Source organism: Papio anubis, unplaced genomic scaffold (genome assembly GCF_008728515.1).
Source record: "Papio anubis isolate 15944 unplaced genomic scaffold, Panubis1.0 scaffold386, whole genome shotgun sequence".
NCBI lineage: Eukaryota > Metazoa > Chordata > Mammalia > Primates > Cercopithecidae > Papio > Papio anubis.
In genome coordinates, this window is record NW_022164018.1 from 19,721 (window position 1) to 38,798 (window position 19,078).

At 37.3% G+C, this 19,078-nt stretch overlaps 1 protein-coding gene across 2 annotated transcripts in view; it reads left to right on the forward strand.

Moving 5' to 3' along the window:
• LOC101008852 (embigin) overlaps positions 1–19,078 on the forward strand; it is a 41,637-nt gene that overhangs the window by 13,131 nt on the left and 9,428 nt on the right. For both annotated transcript variants that reach the window (XM_031662089.1, XM_031662088.1), the window contains exons 2-5: positions 4,818–5,004; positions 5,239–5,327; positions 16,089–16,216; positions 18,493–18,769. In XM_031662089.1, coding sequence (XP_031517949.1) covers positions 4,818–5,004; positions 5,239–5,327; positions 16,089–16,216; positions 18,493–18,769 — 681 coding nt within the window. The remainder of the gene's footprint in view (positions 1–4,817; positions 5,005–5,238; positions 5,328–16,088; positions 16,217–18,492; positions 18,770–19,078) is intronic.

Here is a 19,078-nt window from a genome sequence, read left to right on the forward strand (position 1 = left end):
TAGCTACACTGTACATTTCTTTAATCTTCTATTAATATTTTCTTTTATTTAAAATCTTGGTTCAACAGTTTGAAGGTAATGAAGTTAATTCCATTGTAATGAGAATTTAATATGTTTGAGAGTTGGTATAGTCTGTTGGTTATCACAATCTGGACTCAGGCATACCTAAATCTAAGATTCAGTGTTGCCTTTGTCTTGATGTGTGATCTTAGACAAGACAGGCAGCCTCTGTTTGCCTCATTTCTAAAGTTGGAATGGTAACAGTGATACTTACCTCATAAAGCTGTTGTGAAGATTAAATGATTTAATCAACATATAACCCTTAGCACCATATATGATAGTTTTTATAATATTCCCCAGTGAGATAATGGTGAGAAGAAGTAAATGGGCATTTATTAATTGCTATATTATATTACTGTTGCATTTCTTTTGATAGAACTTTCTACAATCTCATGAAATATGTATTATCCTGCCTTACAAATAAGGAAATGGATGTCCAATACAAAAATACTTTGATTTGCAAATGCGAGGTATAGAATCAAGGCAGTTAAACAATTTGAGTTTTGCTCAAATTGCTCCAACCAAAGGACAATTTTGGCTGGAGCAAGAGAAGCTGGCCAAGAGAAATTAGGTAATTTGCCTTGTCTTGGTGAAAGATAATGAAGGCCAATAATAGGAGGGTTGGATAAAACTGGACAAATTTGTTTGATATTTTAACGGTAGAATCAACTAAATACTACTGCATGTGATTCAGTGTTATAGGTCAGCACAAGGGAATATTAATGGATCTCTCTTGGATATTTGGAGTTTGAACTTCCCATGGGATATCCAGATTTAGATGCTCCATAGACAGCTGGAGCTATAAAATAAAAAAAAAGACTTCAGTGGAGGTTCTAATTTTGCAAGTAAAGAGCATTACGGTTAATAGTTGAATCCAACAAAGGAGTGCCAAACTGAGAAGTAAAGAGACCAGAGAGCAAAATCCTGATGGGCACCAACAATTGAAAGGTAGTTGGAATAATTTGGTGTGGCTAGCAAAATGTTTAAAATATACTAGGATAGTGAAATAGAGCACAGTAAGGGGAACTGCAAGGAATAAGGTAATCTCTGGCAATATATGTATTCTAGAGACATCAAATGTTATTTTTCTTTTTGAGCATTAAATTCAATTCAGCAGTTTGCAGTCATACAAGCAGTTATTTCAAGCATGTGCTCACAAAGTGCTTCGCACGAGCTATACTTCACTATCTGCAAACCTTGTACCTGGTCTTTGCTTATGGAAGCATTTCGTAAAGTTTCAAATGTAATTAAAAGTGATAGAATTTTTTTTTTTTTTTTTTTTCGGTGAGACAGGTCCCTGCTTTATCATCCTGCCTGGAGTGCAGTGGTGCCACCTTAGCTCACTGCAGCCTCAACTCTTGGGCTGAAAATATCCTCCCACCTCTGCCTACGACTAGATGGGACCAAAGACATGCACTATGAAGCCTGGCTAATTTTTTCAATTTTTTTTTTTTTTTTTTTCCAGAGATGAGTTGTCACCATGTTGCCCAGGCTGGTCTAGAACGCCTGTGCTCAAGCAATCCCACACACCTCAGCCTCCGAAATTACTGGGATTACAGGCGTGAACCACTGCACCTGACCATTTTATTTGAGTTGTATTATTTTTCTTTCTACATTTGGCTCTGCATAGTCCATTTAATCATACTATACCATTGTTGAGAATGAGAAGAGCTTGAGAAATTTGTTTGTATGATGCACTACCGTCTTCCAAACACAACTCTTTCTCTTCCCCTTAAGAGTAATTACCACTATTCTGATTTTTATGTAGTTACTTTCTTGTTTTTCTATATTGTTTTATTACCCAGGTATGCATCCCTAAATATTACAGTTCAGTTTTGCTTTTCTTTTAATGGAATTTTTTGAGTATCTTATAATCTTCAGGTGCCCGAAACATAGCACCTGACGTCCAATACAAAGACATCTCTCTCCCTTTTAAAATTTATGTGTTGAAAAAACCAGGCTGGGTGCGGTGGCTCATGCCTGTGATCTTAGCACTTTGGGAAGCTGAGGCAGGCAGATCACGTGAGGTCAGGAGTTCAAGACTAGCATGACCAACATGGTGAAACCCCATCTCTACTAAAAATACAAAAAAGTTAGCCAGGCTTGGTGGCGGGTGCCTGTAATCCCAGCTACTTGGGAGGCTGAGGCAGGAGAATCTCTTGAATCCGGGAGGTGGAGCTTGCAGTGAGCCGAGACAGCACCATTGCACTCCAGCCTGGGCAACAAGAACGAAACTCCATCTCAAGCAAACAAACAAAAAAGACAGAAAAAGAAAAAAAACAGATAATTTATTTTGTAGAATTTTCGCAGAATCTGGATTTTGTTGATTACTTTCATGAAATGTAGGTTAATGTGTTCTTCCATAATCCATATTTCCTGTAAACTGGGAATTGAATCCAGAGACTTAACCAGTTTGAAGAACCTCCTCAGCACTTTTTCTGACAAGACCATATCCTAGGTAGTGGGGTATTCTTCCTCAAGAGAGACATAATTCTGTTTTTGAAATTATTGCCCCAGTTGATGCAAAATGCCTAGATCCATGATTCACTAGGGATTGCATCATCATTATGGTATATTTGTATGATTTCTTTTTTATTCATTTGCTAGAATTTTTCTATAAAGAGAACATTGACTTTCTCTACTGTTTGGTTAGCCAGTGATACAGTTAGTGTAGGACAAACAAGGTACATGCTGAATTTTTTTTTTTCTTTCTTTTTTTTTTTTTTGAGACGGAGTCTCGCTCTGTCGCCCAGGCTGGAGTGCAGTGGCCGGATCTCAGCTCACTGCAAGCTCCGCCTCCCGGATTTACGCCATTCTCCTGCCTCAGCCTCCCGAGTAGCTGAGACTACAGGCGCCCGCCACATCGCCCGGCTAGTTTTTTTGTATTTTTTAGTAGAGACGGGGTTTCACCGGGGTTTCACCGGGTTAGCCAGGATGGTCTCTATCTCCTGACCTCGTGATCTGCCCGTCTCGGCCTCCCAAAGTGCTGGGATTACAGGCTTGAGCCACCGAGCCCGGCCTGAACATTTTTTCTTTATTTGCCACTGTTCAAAATTAAAGTAAGCTTTTTTATGTTTTCCGTAAGAGTGTGTGTGTGTGTGTGTGTGTGTGTGTGTATGTGTGTGTGTGTATTATCGGAGAGTTAGTGGTTGGGAACCTGAGGGTTAAACTGAAGAAAGAAAAGACAAGTAGAGGCTCTTACCGCTCTTGTTCTAGTGTACCCCTTATTTTATTTTATTTTATTTTAACCAGTATCCCAGATTGGATACTGGTGAAAAAAAAAAGAGCTCGTACTTACCTGCTGGGTCAGAGGTCCTGAAATCTCAGGCTTTGGAAATGGGGTTGGAGTGGAAGGATGGGGAGTCCTAACCATTCCATATTCCTTGCCAAACTGTCAAGGAGAAACTTTTTCTATATAATTTCAGGCTCAGTGAATTAAACTGACAAAAGATAGATTAGCAGAACAAAAAACATACTTAATCACATGTGGACAAAAGTTAGAAAAACATGTAGCTCAAAGGGGCAGTTAAAAGTAGGGGCTTATATACCATCTTAGTAGGGTAAGAAGAGGAGGAGAAAGGCCGTTTATGGAAAAACAAATGAGTTTTAGGAAAGATAAATGAGCCCTTTAGATAACAGGTGGAAGATATGATAGTTTTGTGACAGTGTCTGTTTAGGTGTGGTGTGAAGACTTCTCATCTTCAGTGATAAGAGTCCCTTGTCCCTATTGCTCCTAGGGAGGGGATTTATGACAATAGAGGTTTTTTGGAGTTGCTTTGAAAGGCTCTGCTTTTAGTCAGAGTAGCTATTTTAGGAACTCAAATGCCTTCTGCTCAAAATAATTTGTATGCTATCCTGGCATATTCTGGACCCCTTCAGTGTGTGTGTGTGTGTGTGTGTGTGTGTGTGTGGTGTGTGTGTGTGTGGTGTGTGTGTGTATTGTTTTCCTTTTAAGATAAACACTTCAACTTCCCTAAAGCTTCTCTAAGGGTTAGCTCCTTCTCTTCCCACCTATAGATGGGAAGAGAAATTGAGAACCTTTCAGACTACTTTTTAGGTACAAGTTTTAAAAATTTGCTAAGAGGGAAGGTCTAATGTTAAGTGTTCTTATGATAATCAATCGATCAATCCAAAATAAATAAGATATCTATTTTGAAAATCAAAAAAAAGATAAACATCTCATGAATTCATACTGATACTGAAATTCAGTTCAAATTCAGAACTACAGGATGCTTATTTAAATTCTTTGTCCTGTACCTATGTCTATATCCAGTCCCTACGGGTTCTTAAGAAGACTAGGAATGGTTAGAATATAATATATCACTCAAATCCATGTTATACAAAAAACATTCTCGTAATAACTGCCAACAACATGATTACTCAAAATTATTGAAACAGGCATTCCATTCTCACCCATGAGTGTGTTGTATTTACAGTTGTGCTGTTTTTACACTGTCAGAGCATACAGCACACGTTATTGAGTACTCTCTACCCTATATTCTGCTTATTACAGAGTTTAAGGAGATAACTATCACAGCTTTAGGTTTTTTTTAATTGTGTTAATGTTGGATCAAAACATTTCTTGAGGTGTGCATATAAAAGGGAATAAGAAAGGGAACCAACTATGTTGATAGAGGAATAATTCTTCAAATGAATGAAATTGTCAATGAAACACTTCAGTTAATAATTTAAAAGGTTTTATATATTAGATTCCTCTGAATATAACTTTCACATTTTGTCCTCTTTTGTGCTAATAGAACATTCTAGTATGCCAGTAGAAAAAAATATCACTTTAGAAAGGCCTTCTAATGTAAATCTCACATGCCAGTTCACGACATCTGGGGATTTGAATGCAGTAAATGTGACTTGGAAAAAAGACAGTGAACAACTTGAGGATAATTATCTTGTCAGTGCAACAGGAAGCACCTTGTATACCCAATACAGGTGAGTATACAAATTTTAACCTACCTTGCTTGCCAAAAGTAGCTTAATTCTAAATATTTTTGCTGACTGAGCATTCTTCCCTCTGCAGCCACTTGAATGTTATGCTAATATTCTAATTTGCATATTTACAGAATTATTTCTATTTTAAAATTTTGATCAATGGCTAAGTCTTTTCATTTTCATTAAGAAGGTTTTGAGAACTAAGCCTATGTTAATAACTTCAATTATCTTTAGGTTCACCATCATTAATAGCAAACAAATGGGAAGTTATTCTTGTTTCTTTCGAGAGGAAAAGGAACAAAGGGGAACATTTAATTTCAAAGGTCAGTATTAATAGCTTGAGGAATAGTTAATAACTTCAGCACTATGTTCTTAGATTTCTCAATCCTGTAATTTTAAAATTATTTTTACAATAATAAACATAATGTAGCTGAAAGTAAGTCATATGCTTTCCAGAGTCACAAGAGGTAACCTTGAAAATGGTCTTGTATCCCCAAGTCAATTTCCTTTCTGCTTCTGTTCCTCAGCTTAAAGCACAGGTTTTAGTTCAAAAGGATAGCCTACCACTTTATGAGTGAATTATGAGAGTCACATGAATTTCTTTATTTACACCTCTAAATTCATAGTTTTTATAATAGTCCTCCACATTTCTAAGTTATTGTGGTATCAGCCTCTGAGAGCGTGGGTGGATGTTCTATATCCATAGCTCCATGACATGGGATTTTTTTTTATTATTATTATACTTTAAGTTCTAGGGTACATGTGCACAACGTGCAGGTTTGTTACATATGTATACACATGCCGTCTTGGTGTGCTGCACCCATTAACTCGTCATTTACATTAGGTATATCTCCTAATGCTATCCCTCTCCCCTCCCCCTACCCCAGAATAGGCCCCTGTGTGTGATGCTCCCCTTCCTGTGGCAAAGTGTTGTCATTGTTCAGTTCCCACCTATGAGTGAGAACATGTGGTGTTTGGTTTTCTGTTCTTGCGATATTTGCTGAGAATGATGTTTTTGATTTGAAATTGTGGTTTTGATTTGCATTTCTCTGATGGTGAGTGATGATGAGCATTTTTTCATGTGTCTGTTGGCTGTATAAATGTCTTCTTTTGAGAAGTGTCTGTTCAAATACTTTGCTCACTTTTTGATGGGGTTGTTTGTTTTTTTCTTGTAAATTTGATTGAGTTCTTTGTAAGTTCTGGTTATTAGCCCTTAGTCAGATGAGCAGATTGCAAAAATTTTCTCCCATTCTGTAGGTTGTCTGTTCACTCTGATGGTAGTTTCTTTTGCTGTGCAGAAGCTCTTTACTTTAATTAGATCCCATTTGTCAGTGTTGGCTTTTGTTGCCATTGCTTTTGGTGTTTTAGACATGAAGTCCTTGCTCGTGCCTATGTCCTGAATGGTATTACCTAGGTTTTCTTATAGGGTTTTTATGGTTTTAGGTCTAATATTTAAGTCTCTAATCCATCTTGAATTAATTTTCGTATAAGGAGTAAGGAAAGGATCCAGTTTCAGCTTTCTACTTATGGCTAGTCAATTTTCCCAGCACCATTTATTAAATAGGGAATCCTTTCCCCATTTCTTGTTTTTGTCAGGTTTGTCAAAGATCAGATGGCTGTAAATGTGTGGTATTATTTCTGAGTGCTCTGTTCTGTTCCATTGGTCTATATCTCTGTTTTAGTACCAGTACCATGCTGTTTTGGTTACTGTAGCCTTGTAGTATAGTTTGAAGTTAGGTAGCGTGATGCCTCCAGCTTTGATCTTTTAGCTTAGGATTGTCTTGGCAATGCGGGCTCTTTTTTGGTCCCATATGAACTTGAAAGCATTTGTTTCCAATTCTGTGAAGAAAGTCATTGGTAGCTTGATGGGGATGGCATTGAATCTATAAATTATCTTGGGCAATATGGCCATTTTCACAATATTGATTCTTCCTATCCATGATCATGGTATGTTCTTGCATTTGTTCGTGTCCTCTTTTATTTCACTGAGCAGTGGTTTGTAGTTCTGCTTGAAGAGGTCCTTCACATCCCTTGGAAGTTGGATTCCTAGGTATTTTATTCTCTTTGAAGCAATTGTGAATGGAAGTTCATTCATGATTTGGCTCTCTGTTTGACTCTTATTGGTGTATAAGATGCTTGTGATTTTTGCACATTGATTTTGTGTCCTGAGACTTTGCTGAAGTTGCTTATCAGCTTCAGGAGATTTTGGGCTGAGATGATGGGGTTTTCTAAATATACAATCATGTCATCTGCAAACAGGGACAATTTGACTTATTCTTTTCTTAATTGAATGCCCTTGATTTCTTTCTCTTACCTGATTGCCCTAGCCAGAACTTCCAACACTGTGTTGAATAGGAGTGGTGAGAGAGGGCATCCCTGTCTTGTGCCAGTTTTCAAAGGGAATACTTCCAGTTTTTGCCCATTCAATATGATATTGGCTGTGAATTTGTCATAAATAGCTCTTATTATTTTGAGATACGTTCCATCAATACCGAATTTATTGAGCGTTTTTAGCAAGAAGGGCTGTTGAGTTTTGTCAAAGGCCCTTTCTGCATCTATTGAGATAATCATGTGGTTTTTGTCTTTGGTTCTGTTTATATGCTGGATTACATTTATTTATTTGCGTATGTTGATCTGCCTTGCATCCCAGGGATGAAGCCCACTTGATCATGGTGGATAAGCTTTTTGATGTGCTGCTGGATTCGGTTTGTCAGTATTTTATTGAGGATTTTTGCATCGATGATCATCAGGGATATTGGTCTAAAATTCTCTTTTTTTGTTGTGTCTCTGCCAGGCTTTGGTATCGGGATGATGTTGGCCTCATAAAATGAGTTAGGAGGATTCCCACTTTTTCTATTGATTGCAATAGTTTCAGAAGGAATGGTACCAGCTCCTCATTGTACCTCTGGTAGAATTCAGCTGTGAATCCATCTGGTCCTATACTCTTTTTGGTTGGTAGGCTATTAATTATTGCCTCAATTTCAGAGCCTACTATTGGTCTATTCAGGGATTCAACCTCTTCCTGGTTTAGTCTTGGGAGAGTGTAAGTGTCCAGGAATTTATCCATTTCTTCTAGATTTTCTAGTTTATTTGCCTAGAAGCGTTTATAGTATTCTTTGATGGTAGTTTGTATTTCTGTGGGGTCAGTGGTGATATCCCGTTTATCATTTTTTATTGCGTCTATTTGATTCTTCTCTCTTTTCTTCTTTATTAATCTTGCTAGCAGTCTATCAATTTTATTGATCTTTTCAAAAAACCAACTCCTGGATTCATTGATTTTTTTGTGTCTCTATCTCATTCAGTTCTGCTCTGATCTTAGTTATTTCTTGCCTTCTGCTTGCTTTTGAATGTTTGCTTTTCCTTCTCTAGTTCTTTTAATTGTGCTGTTAGGGTGTCAATGATAGATCTTTCGTGCTTTCCCTTGTGGGCATTTAGTGCTATAAGTTTCCCTGTACACTCTGCTTTAAATGTGTCCCAGAGATTCTTGTGTGGTGTATCTTTTTTCTCATTGGTTTCAAAGAACATCTTTATTTCTGCCTTCATTTCGTTATGTACCCAGTAGTCATTCAGGAGCAGGTTGTTCAGTTTCCATGTAATTGAGCAGTTTTGATTGAGTGTCTTAGTCCTGAGTTCTAGTTTGATTGCACTGTGGTCTGAGAGACAGTTTGTTGTAATTTCTGTTCTTTCACATTTGCTGAGGAGTGCTTTACTTCCAACTGTGTGGTCTATTTTGGAATAAGTGCGATGTGGTGCTGAGTGGAATGTATATTTTGTTGGTTTTTGGTGGAGAGTGGGTAGATGTCTATTAGGTCTGCTTGGTGCAGGGTTGTGTTCAATTCCTGGATATCCCTGTTAACTTTCTGTCTCGTTGATCTGTCTAATGTTGACAGTGGGGTGTTGAAATCTCCCATTATTATTGTATGGGAGTCTAGGTCTCTTTGTAAGTCTCTAAGGACTTGCTATGAATCTGGGTGCTCCTGTATTGGGTGCATATATAGTTAGGATAGTTAGCTCTTCTTGTTGAATTGATCCCTTTACCATTATGTAATGGTCTTCTTTGTCTCTTTTGATCTTTGTTGGTTTAAAGCCTGTTTTATCGAGACTAGGATTGCAACCCCTACTTTTTTTGTTTTCCATGTGCTTGGAAGATCTTCCTCCATCCCTTTATTTTGAGCCTATATATGTCTCTGGATGTGAGATGGGTATCCTGAATATAGCAAACTGATGGATCTTGGCTCTTTATCCAATTTGCCAGTCTGTGTCTTTTAATTGGACCATTTAGTCCATTTACATTTGAGGCTAATATTGGTACGTGTGAACTTGATCCTGTCATTATCATATTAGCTGGTTATTTTGCTCGTTAGTTGATGAAGTTTCTTCGTAGCCTCGATGGTCTTTACATTTTGGCATGGTTTTTCCAATGGCTGGTACTGGTTGTTCCTTTCCATGTTTAGTGCTTCCTTCAGCATCTCTTTTAGAGCAAGCCTGGCGGTGACAAAATCTCTCAGCATTTGCTTGTCTATAAAGGATTTTATTTCTCCTTCACTTATGAAGCTTAGTGTGGCTGAATATGAAATTCTGGGTTGAAAATTCTTTTCTTTAAGAATGTTGAATATTGGCCCCCACTCTCTTCTAGCTTGGAGAATTTCTGCCGACAGATCTGCTGTTAGTCTGATGGGCTTTCCTTTGTGTGTAACCCGACCTTTCCCTCTGGCTGCCCTTAACATTTTTTCCCTCATTTCAACTTTGGTGAATCTGACAGTTATGTGTCTTGGAGTTGCTCTTCTCGAGGAGTATCTTTGTGGTGTTCTCTGTATTTCCTGAATTTGAATGTTGGCCTGCCTTGCTAGGTTGGGGAAGTTCTCCTGGATTATATCCTGCAGAGTGTTTTCCAACTTGGTTCCATTCTCTCTGTCACTTTCAGGCACACGAATCAGAGGTAGATTTTGTCTTTTCACATAATCCCATACTTCTTGGAGGCTTTGTTCATTTCTTTTTACTCTTTTTTCTCCAAACTTGTCTTCTCGCTTCATTTCATTCATTTGATCTTCAATCGCTGATACTGTTTCTTCCAGTTGATCGAGTCGGTTACTGAAGCTTGTGCATTTGTCACGTAGTTCTCATGTCATGGTTTTCATCTCTATCAGTTCGTTTATGTACTTCTCTGCATTGGTTATTCTAGTTATCCATTCTTCAATTCTTTTTTCAAGGTTTTTAGTTTCTTTGGCCTGGGTACATAGTTCCTCCTTTAACTCTGAGAAGTTTGATCGACTGAAGCCTTCTTCTCTCAACTCATCAAAGTCATTCTCCATCCAGCTTTGTTCCATCGCTGGGGATGAGCTGCATTCCTTTGAAGGGGGAGATGCACTCTGAATTTTTTAATTTCCAGCTTTTCTGCACTGTTTTTTCCCTATCTTTGTGGTTTTATCTGCCTTTGATCTCTGATGATGGTGTCGTACTGATGGTTTTGGTGTGGGTGTCCTTTCTGTTTGTTAGTTTTTCTTCTAACAGTTAGGACCCTCAGCTGCAGGTCTGTTGGAGTTTGCTTGAGGTCGACTCCAGACCCTGTTTGCCTGGGTATCAGCAGCAGAGCCTGCACAAGATAGAATATTGCTGAACAGCAAGTGTTGCTATCTGATTCTTCCTCTGGAAACTTTGTCTCAGAGGTGTACTCAGCTGTGTGAAGTGTGAGATGTTGGTCTTCACCTAGTGAGGGATGTCTCCCAGTTACGCTGCTCAGGGGTCAGGGACCCACTTGAGCAGGCAGTCTGTCTGTTCTCAGATCTCAACCTCCGTGCTGGGAGAACCACTGCTCTCTTCAAAGTTGTCAGACAGGGACATTACATCTGCAGAGCTTTCTGCTGCTTTCTGTTTACCTATGCCCTCTCCCCAGAGTTGGAGTCTATAGAGGCAGGCAGGCCTCCTTGAGCTGTGGTGGGCTCCTCCCAGTTCATGCTTCCAGGCGGCTTTGTTTACCTGCTTAAGCCTCAGCAATGGCGGGCGCCCTTCCCCCAGCCTTACTGCCGCCTTGCAGTTAGATCTCAGACTGCTGTGCTAGCAATGAGGGATGCTACGTGGGCATGGGAACCCTCCGGGCCAGGTGTGGATTATAATCTCCTGGTGTGCCGTTTGCTAAGACCCCTGGTAAAGCGCAGTAGTAGGGTGGGAGTTACCCGATTTTCCAGGTGTTGTGTGTCTCAGTGTCCCTTGGCTAGGAAAAGGAATTTCCTTCCCCCTTGCACTTCCCAGGTGAGGCAATTCCTCGCCCTGCTTCAGCTCTTCCTGGTTGGGCTGCATCCACTAATCAGCACCGACTGTTGGACATGCCCCAGTGAGATGAACCCGGTACCTCAGTTGAAAATGCAGAAATCACCCATCTTCTGTGTTGCTCACAATGGGAGCTGGAGGCTGGAGCTGTTCCTATTTGGCCATCTTGGGTGCCCTTGACATGGGATTTTAGGATCCATAAAACTTGAAAAATAATACGGAGATGCATAAAGGGTTGCCTACTTTTTATCTCAGCAAGTAAGGATGTTTACAGATATATACAAGCCCCAGAATATCATTTCTCTTCCTTGGAAACAAACAAATTAAAATATTTTATTGTTACCATTATTAAACCAAAACTCAAGAAGGTCTCAATCTCATAATAAAGACTGATTGTTTGAGTTATATAATTATCATTATGAAAAACCCAGTATTTTGTGGTGATTAATGAACCATAGTATCGTGCTGGTATTTGGGAAATGCAATCTGTTGCCATATTAACTACCTTGGACTCTGCTTTGCACTAATTTCCCAGGAAACATGAAAATTGTTGTAACTTTTCCTAAAACTCCTAAAGCCCGACTGTCTGCTGTGACAGAATGTGGATGCTATTCTGAAGGCTCCATCAATAGCATAATAGCATGCTTCACCATTGTCGTGATCTAGTGGTTCATTCCTGTGTCCCTCACTGTGTCCCTTCTCCACTCACAGAGTCATTTTAATTTTATGGCTTTGTAATTGTTCCAATGTGGTGAATATAATAAATTATTGTATTTATATATCTTGATCTCTCCAAAAGCAGAAACTAGTATCATTCTTTGATTATTTTAGTCATGTATATTCTTTTCTTAACTTTTTCCCCTCCATTTGCCTTTAACTTAGTGAAGGACTAGATAACACCATATACATTTCCTTTCAGTTTCCTTTTCCTTCTGTGTTTCATTTTTCCCTCCTCTGCCCCATCTTCCCTTCCCCTCCTCTTTCCTTATCTCTCTTTTCCTTTCCCTGTCTTTTTCTGTCCTTTCTTCCCTCCCACCTTTTAGGTTCATTTCCTTCCCTCCCTTCCTTCCTCCTTCCTTCCTTTTTTCCTCCCTTTCTCTTTCTTTTTGCTTTCTTTCTTTTTCTTCCCAATGAGCTAAAATAATGTTGAACACACAAAATTTCAGTGAACATGTTTTATTGAGTTTTTAATAAATATGTAAAGAAGGCTTACAAATTCTGAGGAAATGCTCACAGAATCTTGTGACTTAATGTGCTCCCAAGATACTCAACTTTAAACACTGTTTTCCTTTTTTTTTTCTAAGACATTGTACTCTGGAAATATATACTAGTCATACCTGCTTTCATTATTGAAGATAACACATTTTTCTCATTAGTTTTGATGGTTACTTAAATTATTATGTGGAATTGATCATTCTTGTGTCTAATGTGAAGATTAACAAGCATTTTACTTTCCAACATACCAATACGTTGAATTGCAAGTATTCACACGGAAGGTCTCTTGATCCTCCAACTGTTTTGACATAACTAAGCTGATTTTGGCTGGTGTCAGCAGCGTTGACCCAAGGCCTAGGATTTAAATCAAGGCTTTAAGGAAAGCAAAGAATCACTGAATATTTACTTTTTTTCGTTTTCTAGTTGTCTTGAAGCAGTTTAGGTTAGCTAATTTATTTTAATGCCCATTTAACATTAATGTAACTTTTAAGTATGTATTATATCTTGAAGATATTTATAAAATTAATAAATTGGGTCCTTTCAAATCTTCCTTGGTAAAATAAAAATTCTCTATAATTCATCTAAATTGAATATTGCTTAGAGAAATAATTTTACTTGAGTAGTATTTAAAGACATCTGTACATTATTCATATTATAGTTATTTAATAGGTCTGAAAGGCTTATAAAATGGTATATATTTTTATAAATGTCCTATTATTTCTCCATATGGTTTACTTAATGTTTTTTCCTAAGAAGAATAATCTTTTCTTAGAAGCCTTACAACTGCATGTAGACGAAAAGCCTGTTTTATTCTCTATTTTAAATTGAGCCAAAGATAAATTTTTCTGCCATTGACTACATGAGCCACCTATAGTGCATGAGCCTGAGTCTTCAGAACAATTCATCAGCAAAGACCCTGCTGCTGTCTTTATGGGTGCTGGTTGATTTACTACTACAAGGTTGTAAACGTCCCTCAAGATTATGATTAGCTCAGTGCACAAAAACCTGCTGACTTTGTGTTTCACTGTTGATGCCAGGACAGAGGAGACAGCAAAAGTGTACACTGGGAGTTTGTGACTGCTAATATGTTGCTGATTACTTGCCACCCAAGAAAGAGAAAGATGAGTGATGGTCTATAGTGTTTCTCAGTAGTGGGTCAAATATTCTGAGTGGTTGTTGAAAGCTTCCATAATATTTATCAGTGTTACAGTCTCTTAGTAGAAAGTATGCAGAAATATAATTGGTAAAGAACAAGAACTTTTTGGAAGTCATGATGAGATTTTGATAGTACCAAATGCAGTGAAGCCTGTCATAGCTCAACTATATGTCTTTCCCTGGAAGTATCTAAACATTCAAAGTATGAAAAGGTAGCATAATAGAATCAGCTGGGACTTCAGCTCTGGATCCCAATGTTGAAGTATAGTTAGCATTTTTTTACTACATGAAGTAATCTTTTTTCCTAATTTGGTGATACCTAAAAGTCTTTGAACCAATATGACATTTAGGCCAGTTTGTTCTAGTTCATGAATATATGAATATAGTTTCCAATTTTACAACTCCAGAGAGCTGTTACTTTCACTGGGTATATCCAAACCCCGTCTTCCTAGACACTAGCCTGAATCAGCAATTTCACCACCTTCAAACCTGGTTTATTCCAACCCCAGCACTCTTATGCATCCTACTTTATGCAAACTCTTAAAAGGTCAACAGGGCACATTCGAATACTGTCTCACTGTCCTTATATTAATAAATATTTCCAAACATAAGCTATGGCCCCAAATCCCAGAATAGTCCAAACAAATGTCATGTTCCCTAAACATAGTGTATTTTGTAATTTAAATCCACACTGCTGTTATTAGCCATATATAGCAGAACAAAAGCATGGTTTATGGTATTTTAGTCATTAGTCTAGGGGTTAATCAAGAAAACTGAAGAGATGGCAAGAAAACAGAATTTTGGTTTCAGCTTTTCCATGTTGTCACTCAGTCATTGTCAGTTTCCTGCAATTTACAGCCTGATCTTAATATTTAGTTGGGATGGTTTAATAACATAATCATATGTTCCTTATCAAATCTCATAGAATACTCAACTTTCTTGAAAAGCCCCTTGCAGATTCCAGTATGCTTCCCAAGCAGGTGGCTCTTCGAGGAATACTGAAAAACAGTGTATATTCTGCCGATTTTTTCCCCAAGAATTACCTTTCTTCCACATTTTATTTTTAGCCTGTGGGTAAATTTTGGTATTTTGAACCTATTTCAACACATATTTTCCTGCTAAAGCATGACTCAATTGCCAGAAAGAAACGTGGAGATTGAGAAATAGGATATCTGGGAGATAAACAACCTGAGAAAGAGGAAACTGTGTCCTTAACTCTTTAGTGTCTAATACAAAGCCTGCACTCCAAAGCAGCATTTGTTTTAAGGTGAGCCTAACAGGGCCGTAGAGGTCGTTGCCCTTGTAATGCACTAATGCATCTTGTGCCTCTTCACGTGGAAGTCAAGAAGTGTGGCTGCTCTTCCTTTCAGGTTATAGGGAACCTTGTGACTTCAGCAAAGAATCCCTATTTTAGCAAAGCTCCAATCTCTGCTTATCTGCAGGTCTTTAGTTGACATAATTTCATCCATTCTTTCCCTACTGGCAAACTAAACATATAAATGAAAAAAGTAAACACACAGACACACGCATATGGCACACACACAGACATACAAAACCAAAAAAAGCAAAATCCTGCTAAAATTTGAAGAAGTAAAAGAAAAAAATTAAAATAATCTTAGTTGATGAGTCTATATCTTCAATGTAAGTGTACCTTCTATAATGCATCCTTCTAGGTCAATCAGAAGGAACTGATTGCACCATGTAGGCTTTTCATTGTACTGTTTATGCTCTTACGTTTTACTATTCTTTACCAAGTTATTTACATCCTTAAAACTTATTTTTTTTCTAAATTCAGTGCTCATTTGTATTCTGTTTCTAATGGAATCTACTTCAAACTTCCTTGACTAGGAAATTTATCATAATGGATATTAGTGTATATATATTTTTTACAAAATCACATGAAATCATTTTTAAATCTTATTTTCTGTTTTACACTGTTCTCTTTTTGTCAATTTTCCTTTGTTCCTTGTTCCCACCTTCTCTAACTCTTTGCTGGCTTTTAATAAATTAGTATCAACTAAAGATTTCCTATCCTGGAAATTTTATCTTCTCACTCAAAGGCTACCTGAGGTTAAAACTTTGAAGAAAATAATTACTCTAAGGTAGCTTAGTAAGTGGGAAGAAAGAACAGGGCTTTGAAAACGTGAAGCCTCTTTTTTTATCCAAAACATGTAACTTATCCAAAAAGGAACAATACTTTTGTTGTTAGGCTCAGTAATAGAAGACCTTCCATTTCTATACATTGGAGACAATTATATTGAATCTGTCTACTATTATTATTACTGCTAACTACACCCTAACTAGTATAAATTAGTTTCATTTATATATAACTGAAAGTATGTAAAATAATGTAATGAAAAAATGAAAGGTGACAGTATCTGCACATTTAATGCATTTCCTTTACCTAAACTCTTTCAGTAACATACATTTCTCTATTTTATTCTCAGTCCCTGAACTTCATGGGAAAAACAAGCCATTGATCTCTTACGTAGGGGATTCTACTGTCTTGACATGTAAATGTCAAAATTGTTTTCCTTTAAATTGGACCTGGTACAGTACTAATGGGAGTATAAAGGTAAGATGGTTCCTTGATTTGAAGAAAACAACAAAAACAAAAAACATTTATTTAATAACAAGATTGTAACAGACTCAACATTCCTAAGATGATTTATACTTTTGTTATATTGTTCTTTAGCTTATGTTCATAAAGAAAGAGCAGTGACAAACGGAGTTTTCATTTGATGGTTTTTGGCATGTTTACATTATACATATGAAGATACTCTTAACGTTTCATTAGCTGGTACTTTGTTTTTTAAGTTTAACAATTTAATTACATTCTTTGAAAAGAAATTACATTTTGTGAATAGTTGCCTAGTTTAGAAATAACTCCATTAGAAAAGATTCTTTTTAAAAATCATTCCGTGAAAGTAACTAGAAAAAACGCTAGCCACCTTTTTGGGATTCTGTCTCCTGAAACATCTGTGATAGAATGGAAAATAATGGCACTATTTGAGAAAATTATGAAAACTTTGTAACTTAATATTACATCTTGAGTTCTATCAGTAATTGTCATTGGCCTTTTCAAGATACCTGAGAGAAGCCAAATACTTTTAATTCCCTTTTTACTAAGAGAAATCACTATTCAGAGAGCTGATATTAAGAAAAACATGAGTATTTTGTAAATAATTTCTGGTTTCCTTTCTTCTCCCCAAATAGCCTCTAATGGCAGGAAAATGTAGGACATTGTCCTTTAGGAGACACCCTTCCTTTGCCCTGGCACTAATAAACATTACAATTTGAAGTCCCGTTAAAGGCAAGCTATAATTGTAGAAGGAACATGTGAGACAGTGTAGATGTTACAATGAAATATTAAATTCTTTCTTAGACAAAATTGGTGTTATTATAGACTATTGAAGGATGACAGATAAATGACTCAGAAGGGAGTGTGACTTATTCTGTGCTAACAGGTTCAGTTTTTCAATGAAATAGCTCCAACAAAATCCCGTAGATGCAGACTAAAGCCATTCCTACTGCTGCTTGTCTTCTGATGGATGATGAGGAAAGGCAATCATTGTGTATATGTAATTTTTTTTAAAAAGTGTAATTTTGTAAAAACAAATGTCAACTGTGGTATTTGAAATACACAGCTTTATTTATTGATCTGTACGTGGTACGACAATACGTGAAAAACATTACCCTTCATCTAATTATATCCGATGTTGAAAATGTCATTTTAGACGTACTGGTGCTTCCGTCTATAATGCTATACTAGTCATTATCCTCTTAATTTGACTCTAAGCATGAGTCATATTAGGGTGTGAGAAAAGTGTGGGGAACAGGGGGCAGGTCAAAACTTGAGCACAAATGCCTTTTCAAAATGTAGACCAACCATGTGCGTCAGAATCAGCTGGGTACTTATTAAAAATATGGTATTTTGATTGATTAGCTCTGACCAATCTGTACCAAACATCCCAGGCAGTGCTGTGCACATGGTGCCAGGTTGCTGTAATTTTTTTTGCACAAATAATATATTCATAGACAGTTCTTCCTTTGATAAGCTCTGAGAATATTTGTATGCAGATTACCACTTATTGAACAGTGCGGTTGAGTGATGGAGCAGGGAAAGCATCAAATGGCTTGGGAATAAAATTTAATTTAAATAGATTAAATAAAACAGCCCGAAATAGCTTAGTATGTCACCTTGTGAGGCTGTGGAAAACCCAGCAACTCTTAGAAGCCAGCTTACCTGAGAGAGAAAGAAATTCGGATATGAAAAGGCAGAAGGTGTACAGTTCACTTTGGATCCCAGGCTCACAGGGGGTCCCCTCCATTCTATCTACATCACCTCCAAAGGCCTGAAAGTTTCATCTTCATTTCTAGCCTGGGGAAATCACATTGTCGGAGTGAGCAATTTTCCTTTATAGGAATTATCAGAAATAGTAGCTTTCAGGGTGGTAGTTGTTTAAATATGTGCCTGTGCTTGTGAAGGAAAAAGTACTTTGACTAAAGCACTAGGCAAGGATAGGAATGTGAGACTCAGATGTTTGGGATTTTTCTGTTTTTAGTTCTTCTATAATATTTAGCCATGATGACCTACTTGCTTCTTTGTAGTTTTAAACATTCACCGCTAAATCCTTATAGCAATGTATACATGTTTTCTTTGTTTGTTCCCTGGGAGATCAAACTCTGATAAGACTTAAGTCTGTTATAGATAACCTCTCATACATTTTAATATGCTTTTCTCTAGTAAGCAATATTGTTGGCATTATCTTATAGCTTTCACTCAGAAACTACATCATGTATCTTTTATGTACTATGATAGGAATGGATTTTAATGTCTCCTTATATTAGGTTCCTGTTGGTGTTCAAATGAATAAATATGTGATCAATGGAACATATGCTAATGAAACAAAGCTGAAGATAACACAACTTTTGGAGGAAGATGGGGGATCTTACTGGTGCCATGCACTATTCCAAGTAGGCGAGAGTGAAGAACACATTGAGCTTGTGGTGCTGAGCTATTTGGTGCCCCTCAAACCATTTCTTGCAATAGTAGCTGAAGTGGTTCTTTTAGTGGCCGCCATTCTGCTTTGTGAAAAGTACACACAAAAGAAAAAGAAGCACTCAGGTGGGATTACTTTTTGTTTTTTGTTTTTTTTAGAAAGTATTATCAGTTAATTATAAGTATCATTTACTTATATGGATTATGATTTGATACATTGCAATGACTTTAGGATTTTTGGGGAAAATCTTCATTTTCTTATTTGGAGCAGTATTTAGGTTTACAACAATGGTGACAGTGAGGTAGAAACATGTATCAATGGTCTTCCTGTTTCAATTCCTGAAAATAAAAGTGCCTTTTTTCTTTCTCTTCCCCACCTCACCCCTAACCCCCCCGCCTTTTTTTGGTGCTACTGGTACCTAAGTACCAGTTAGG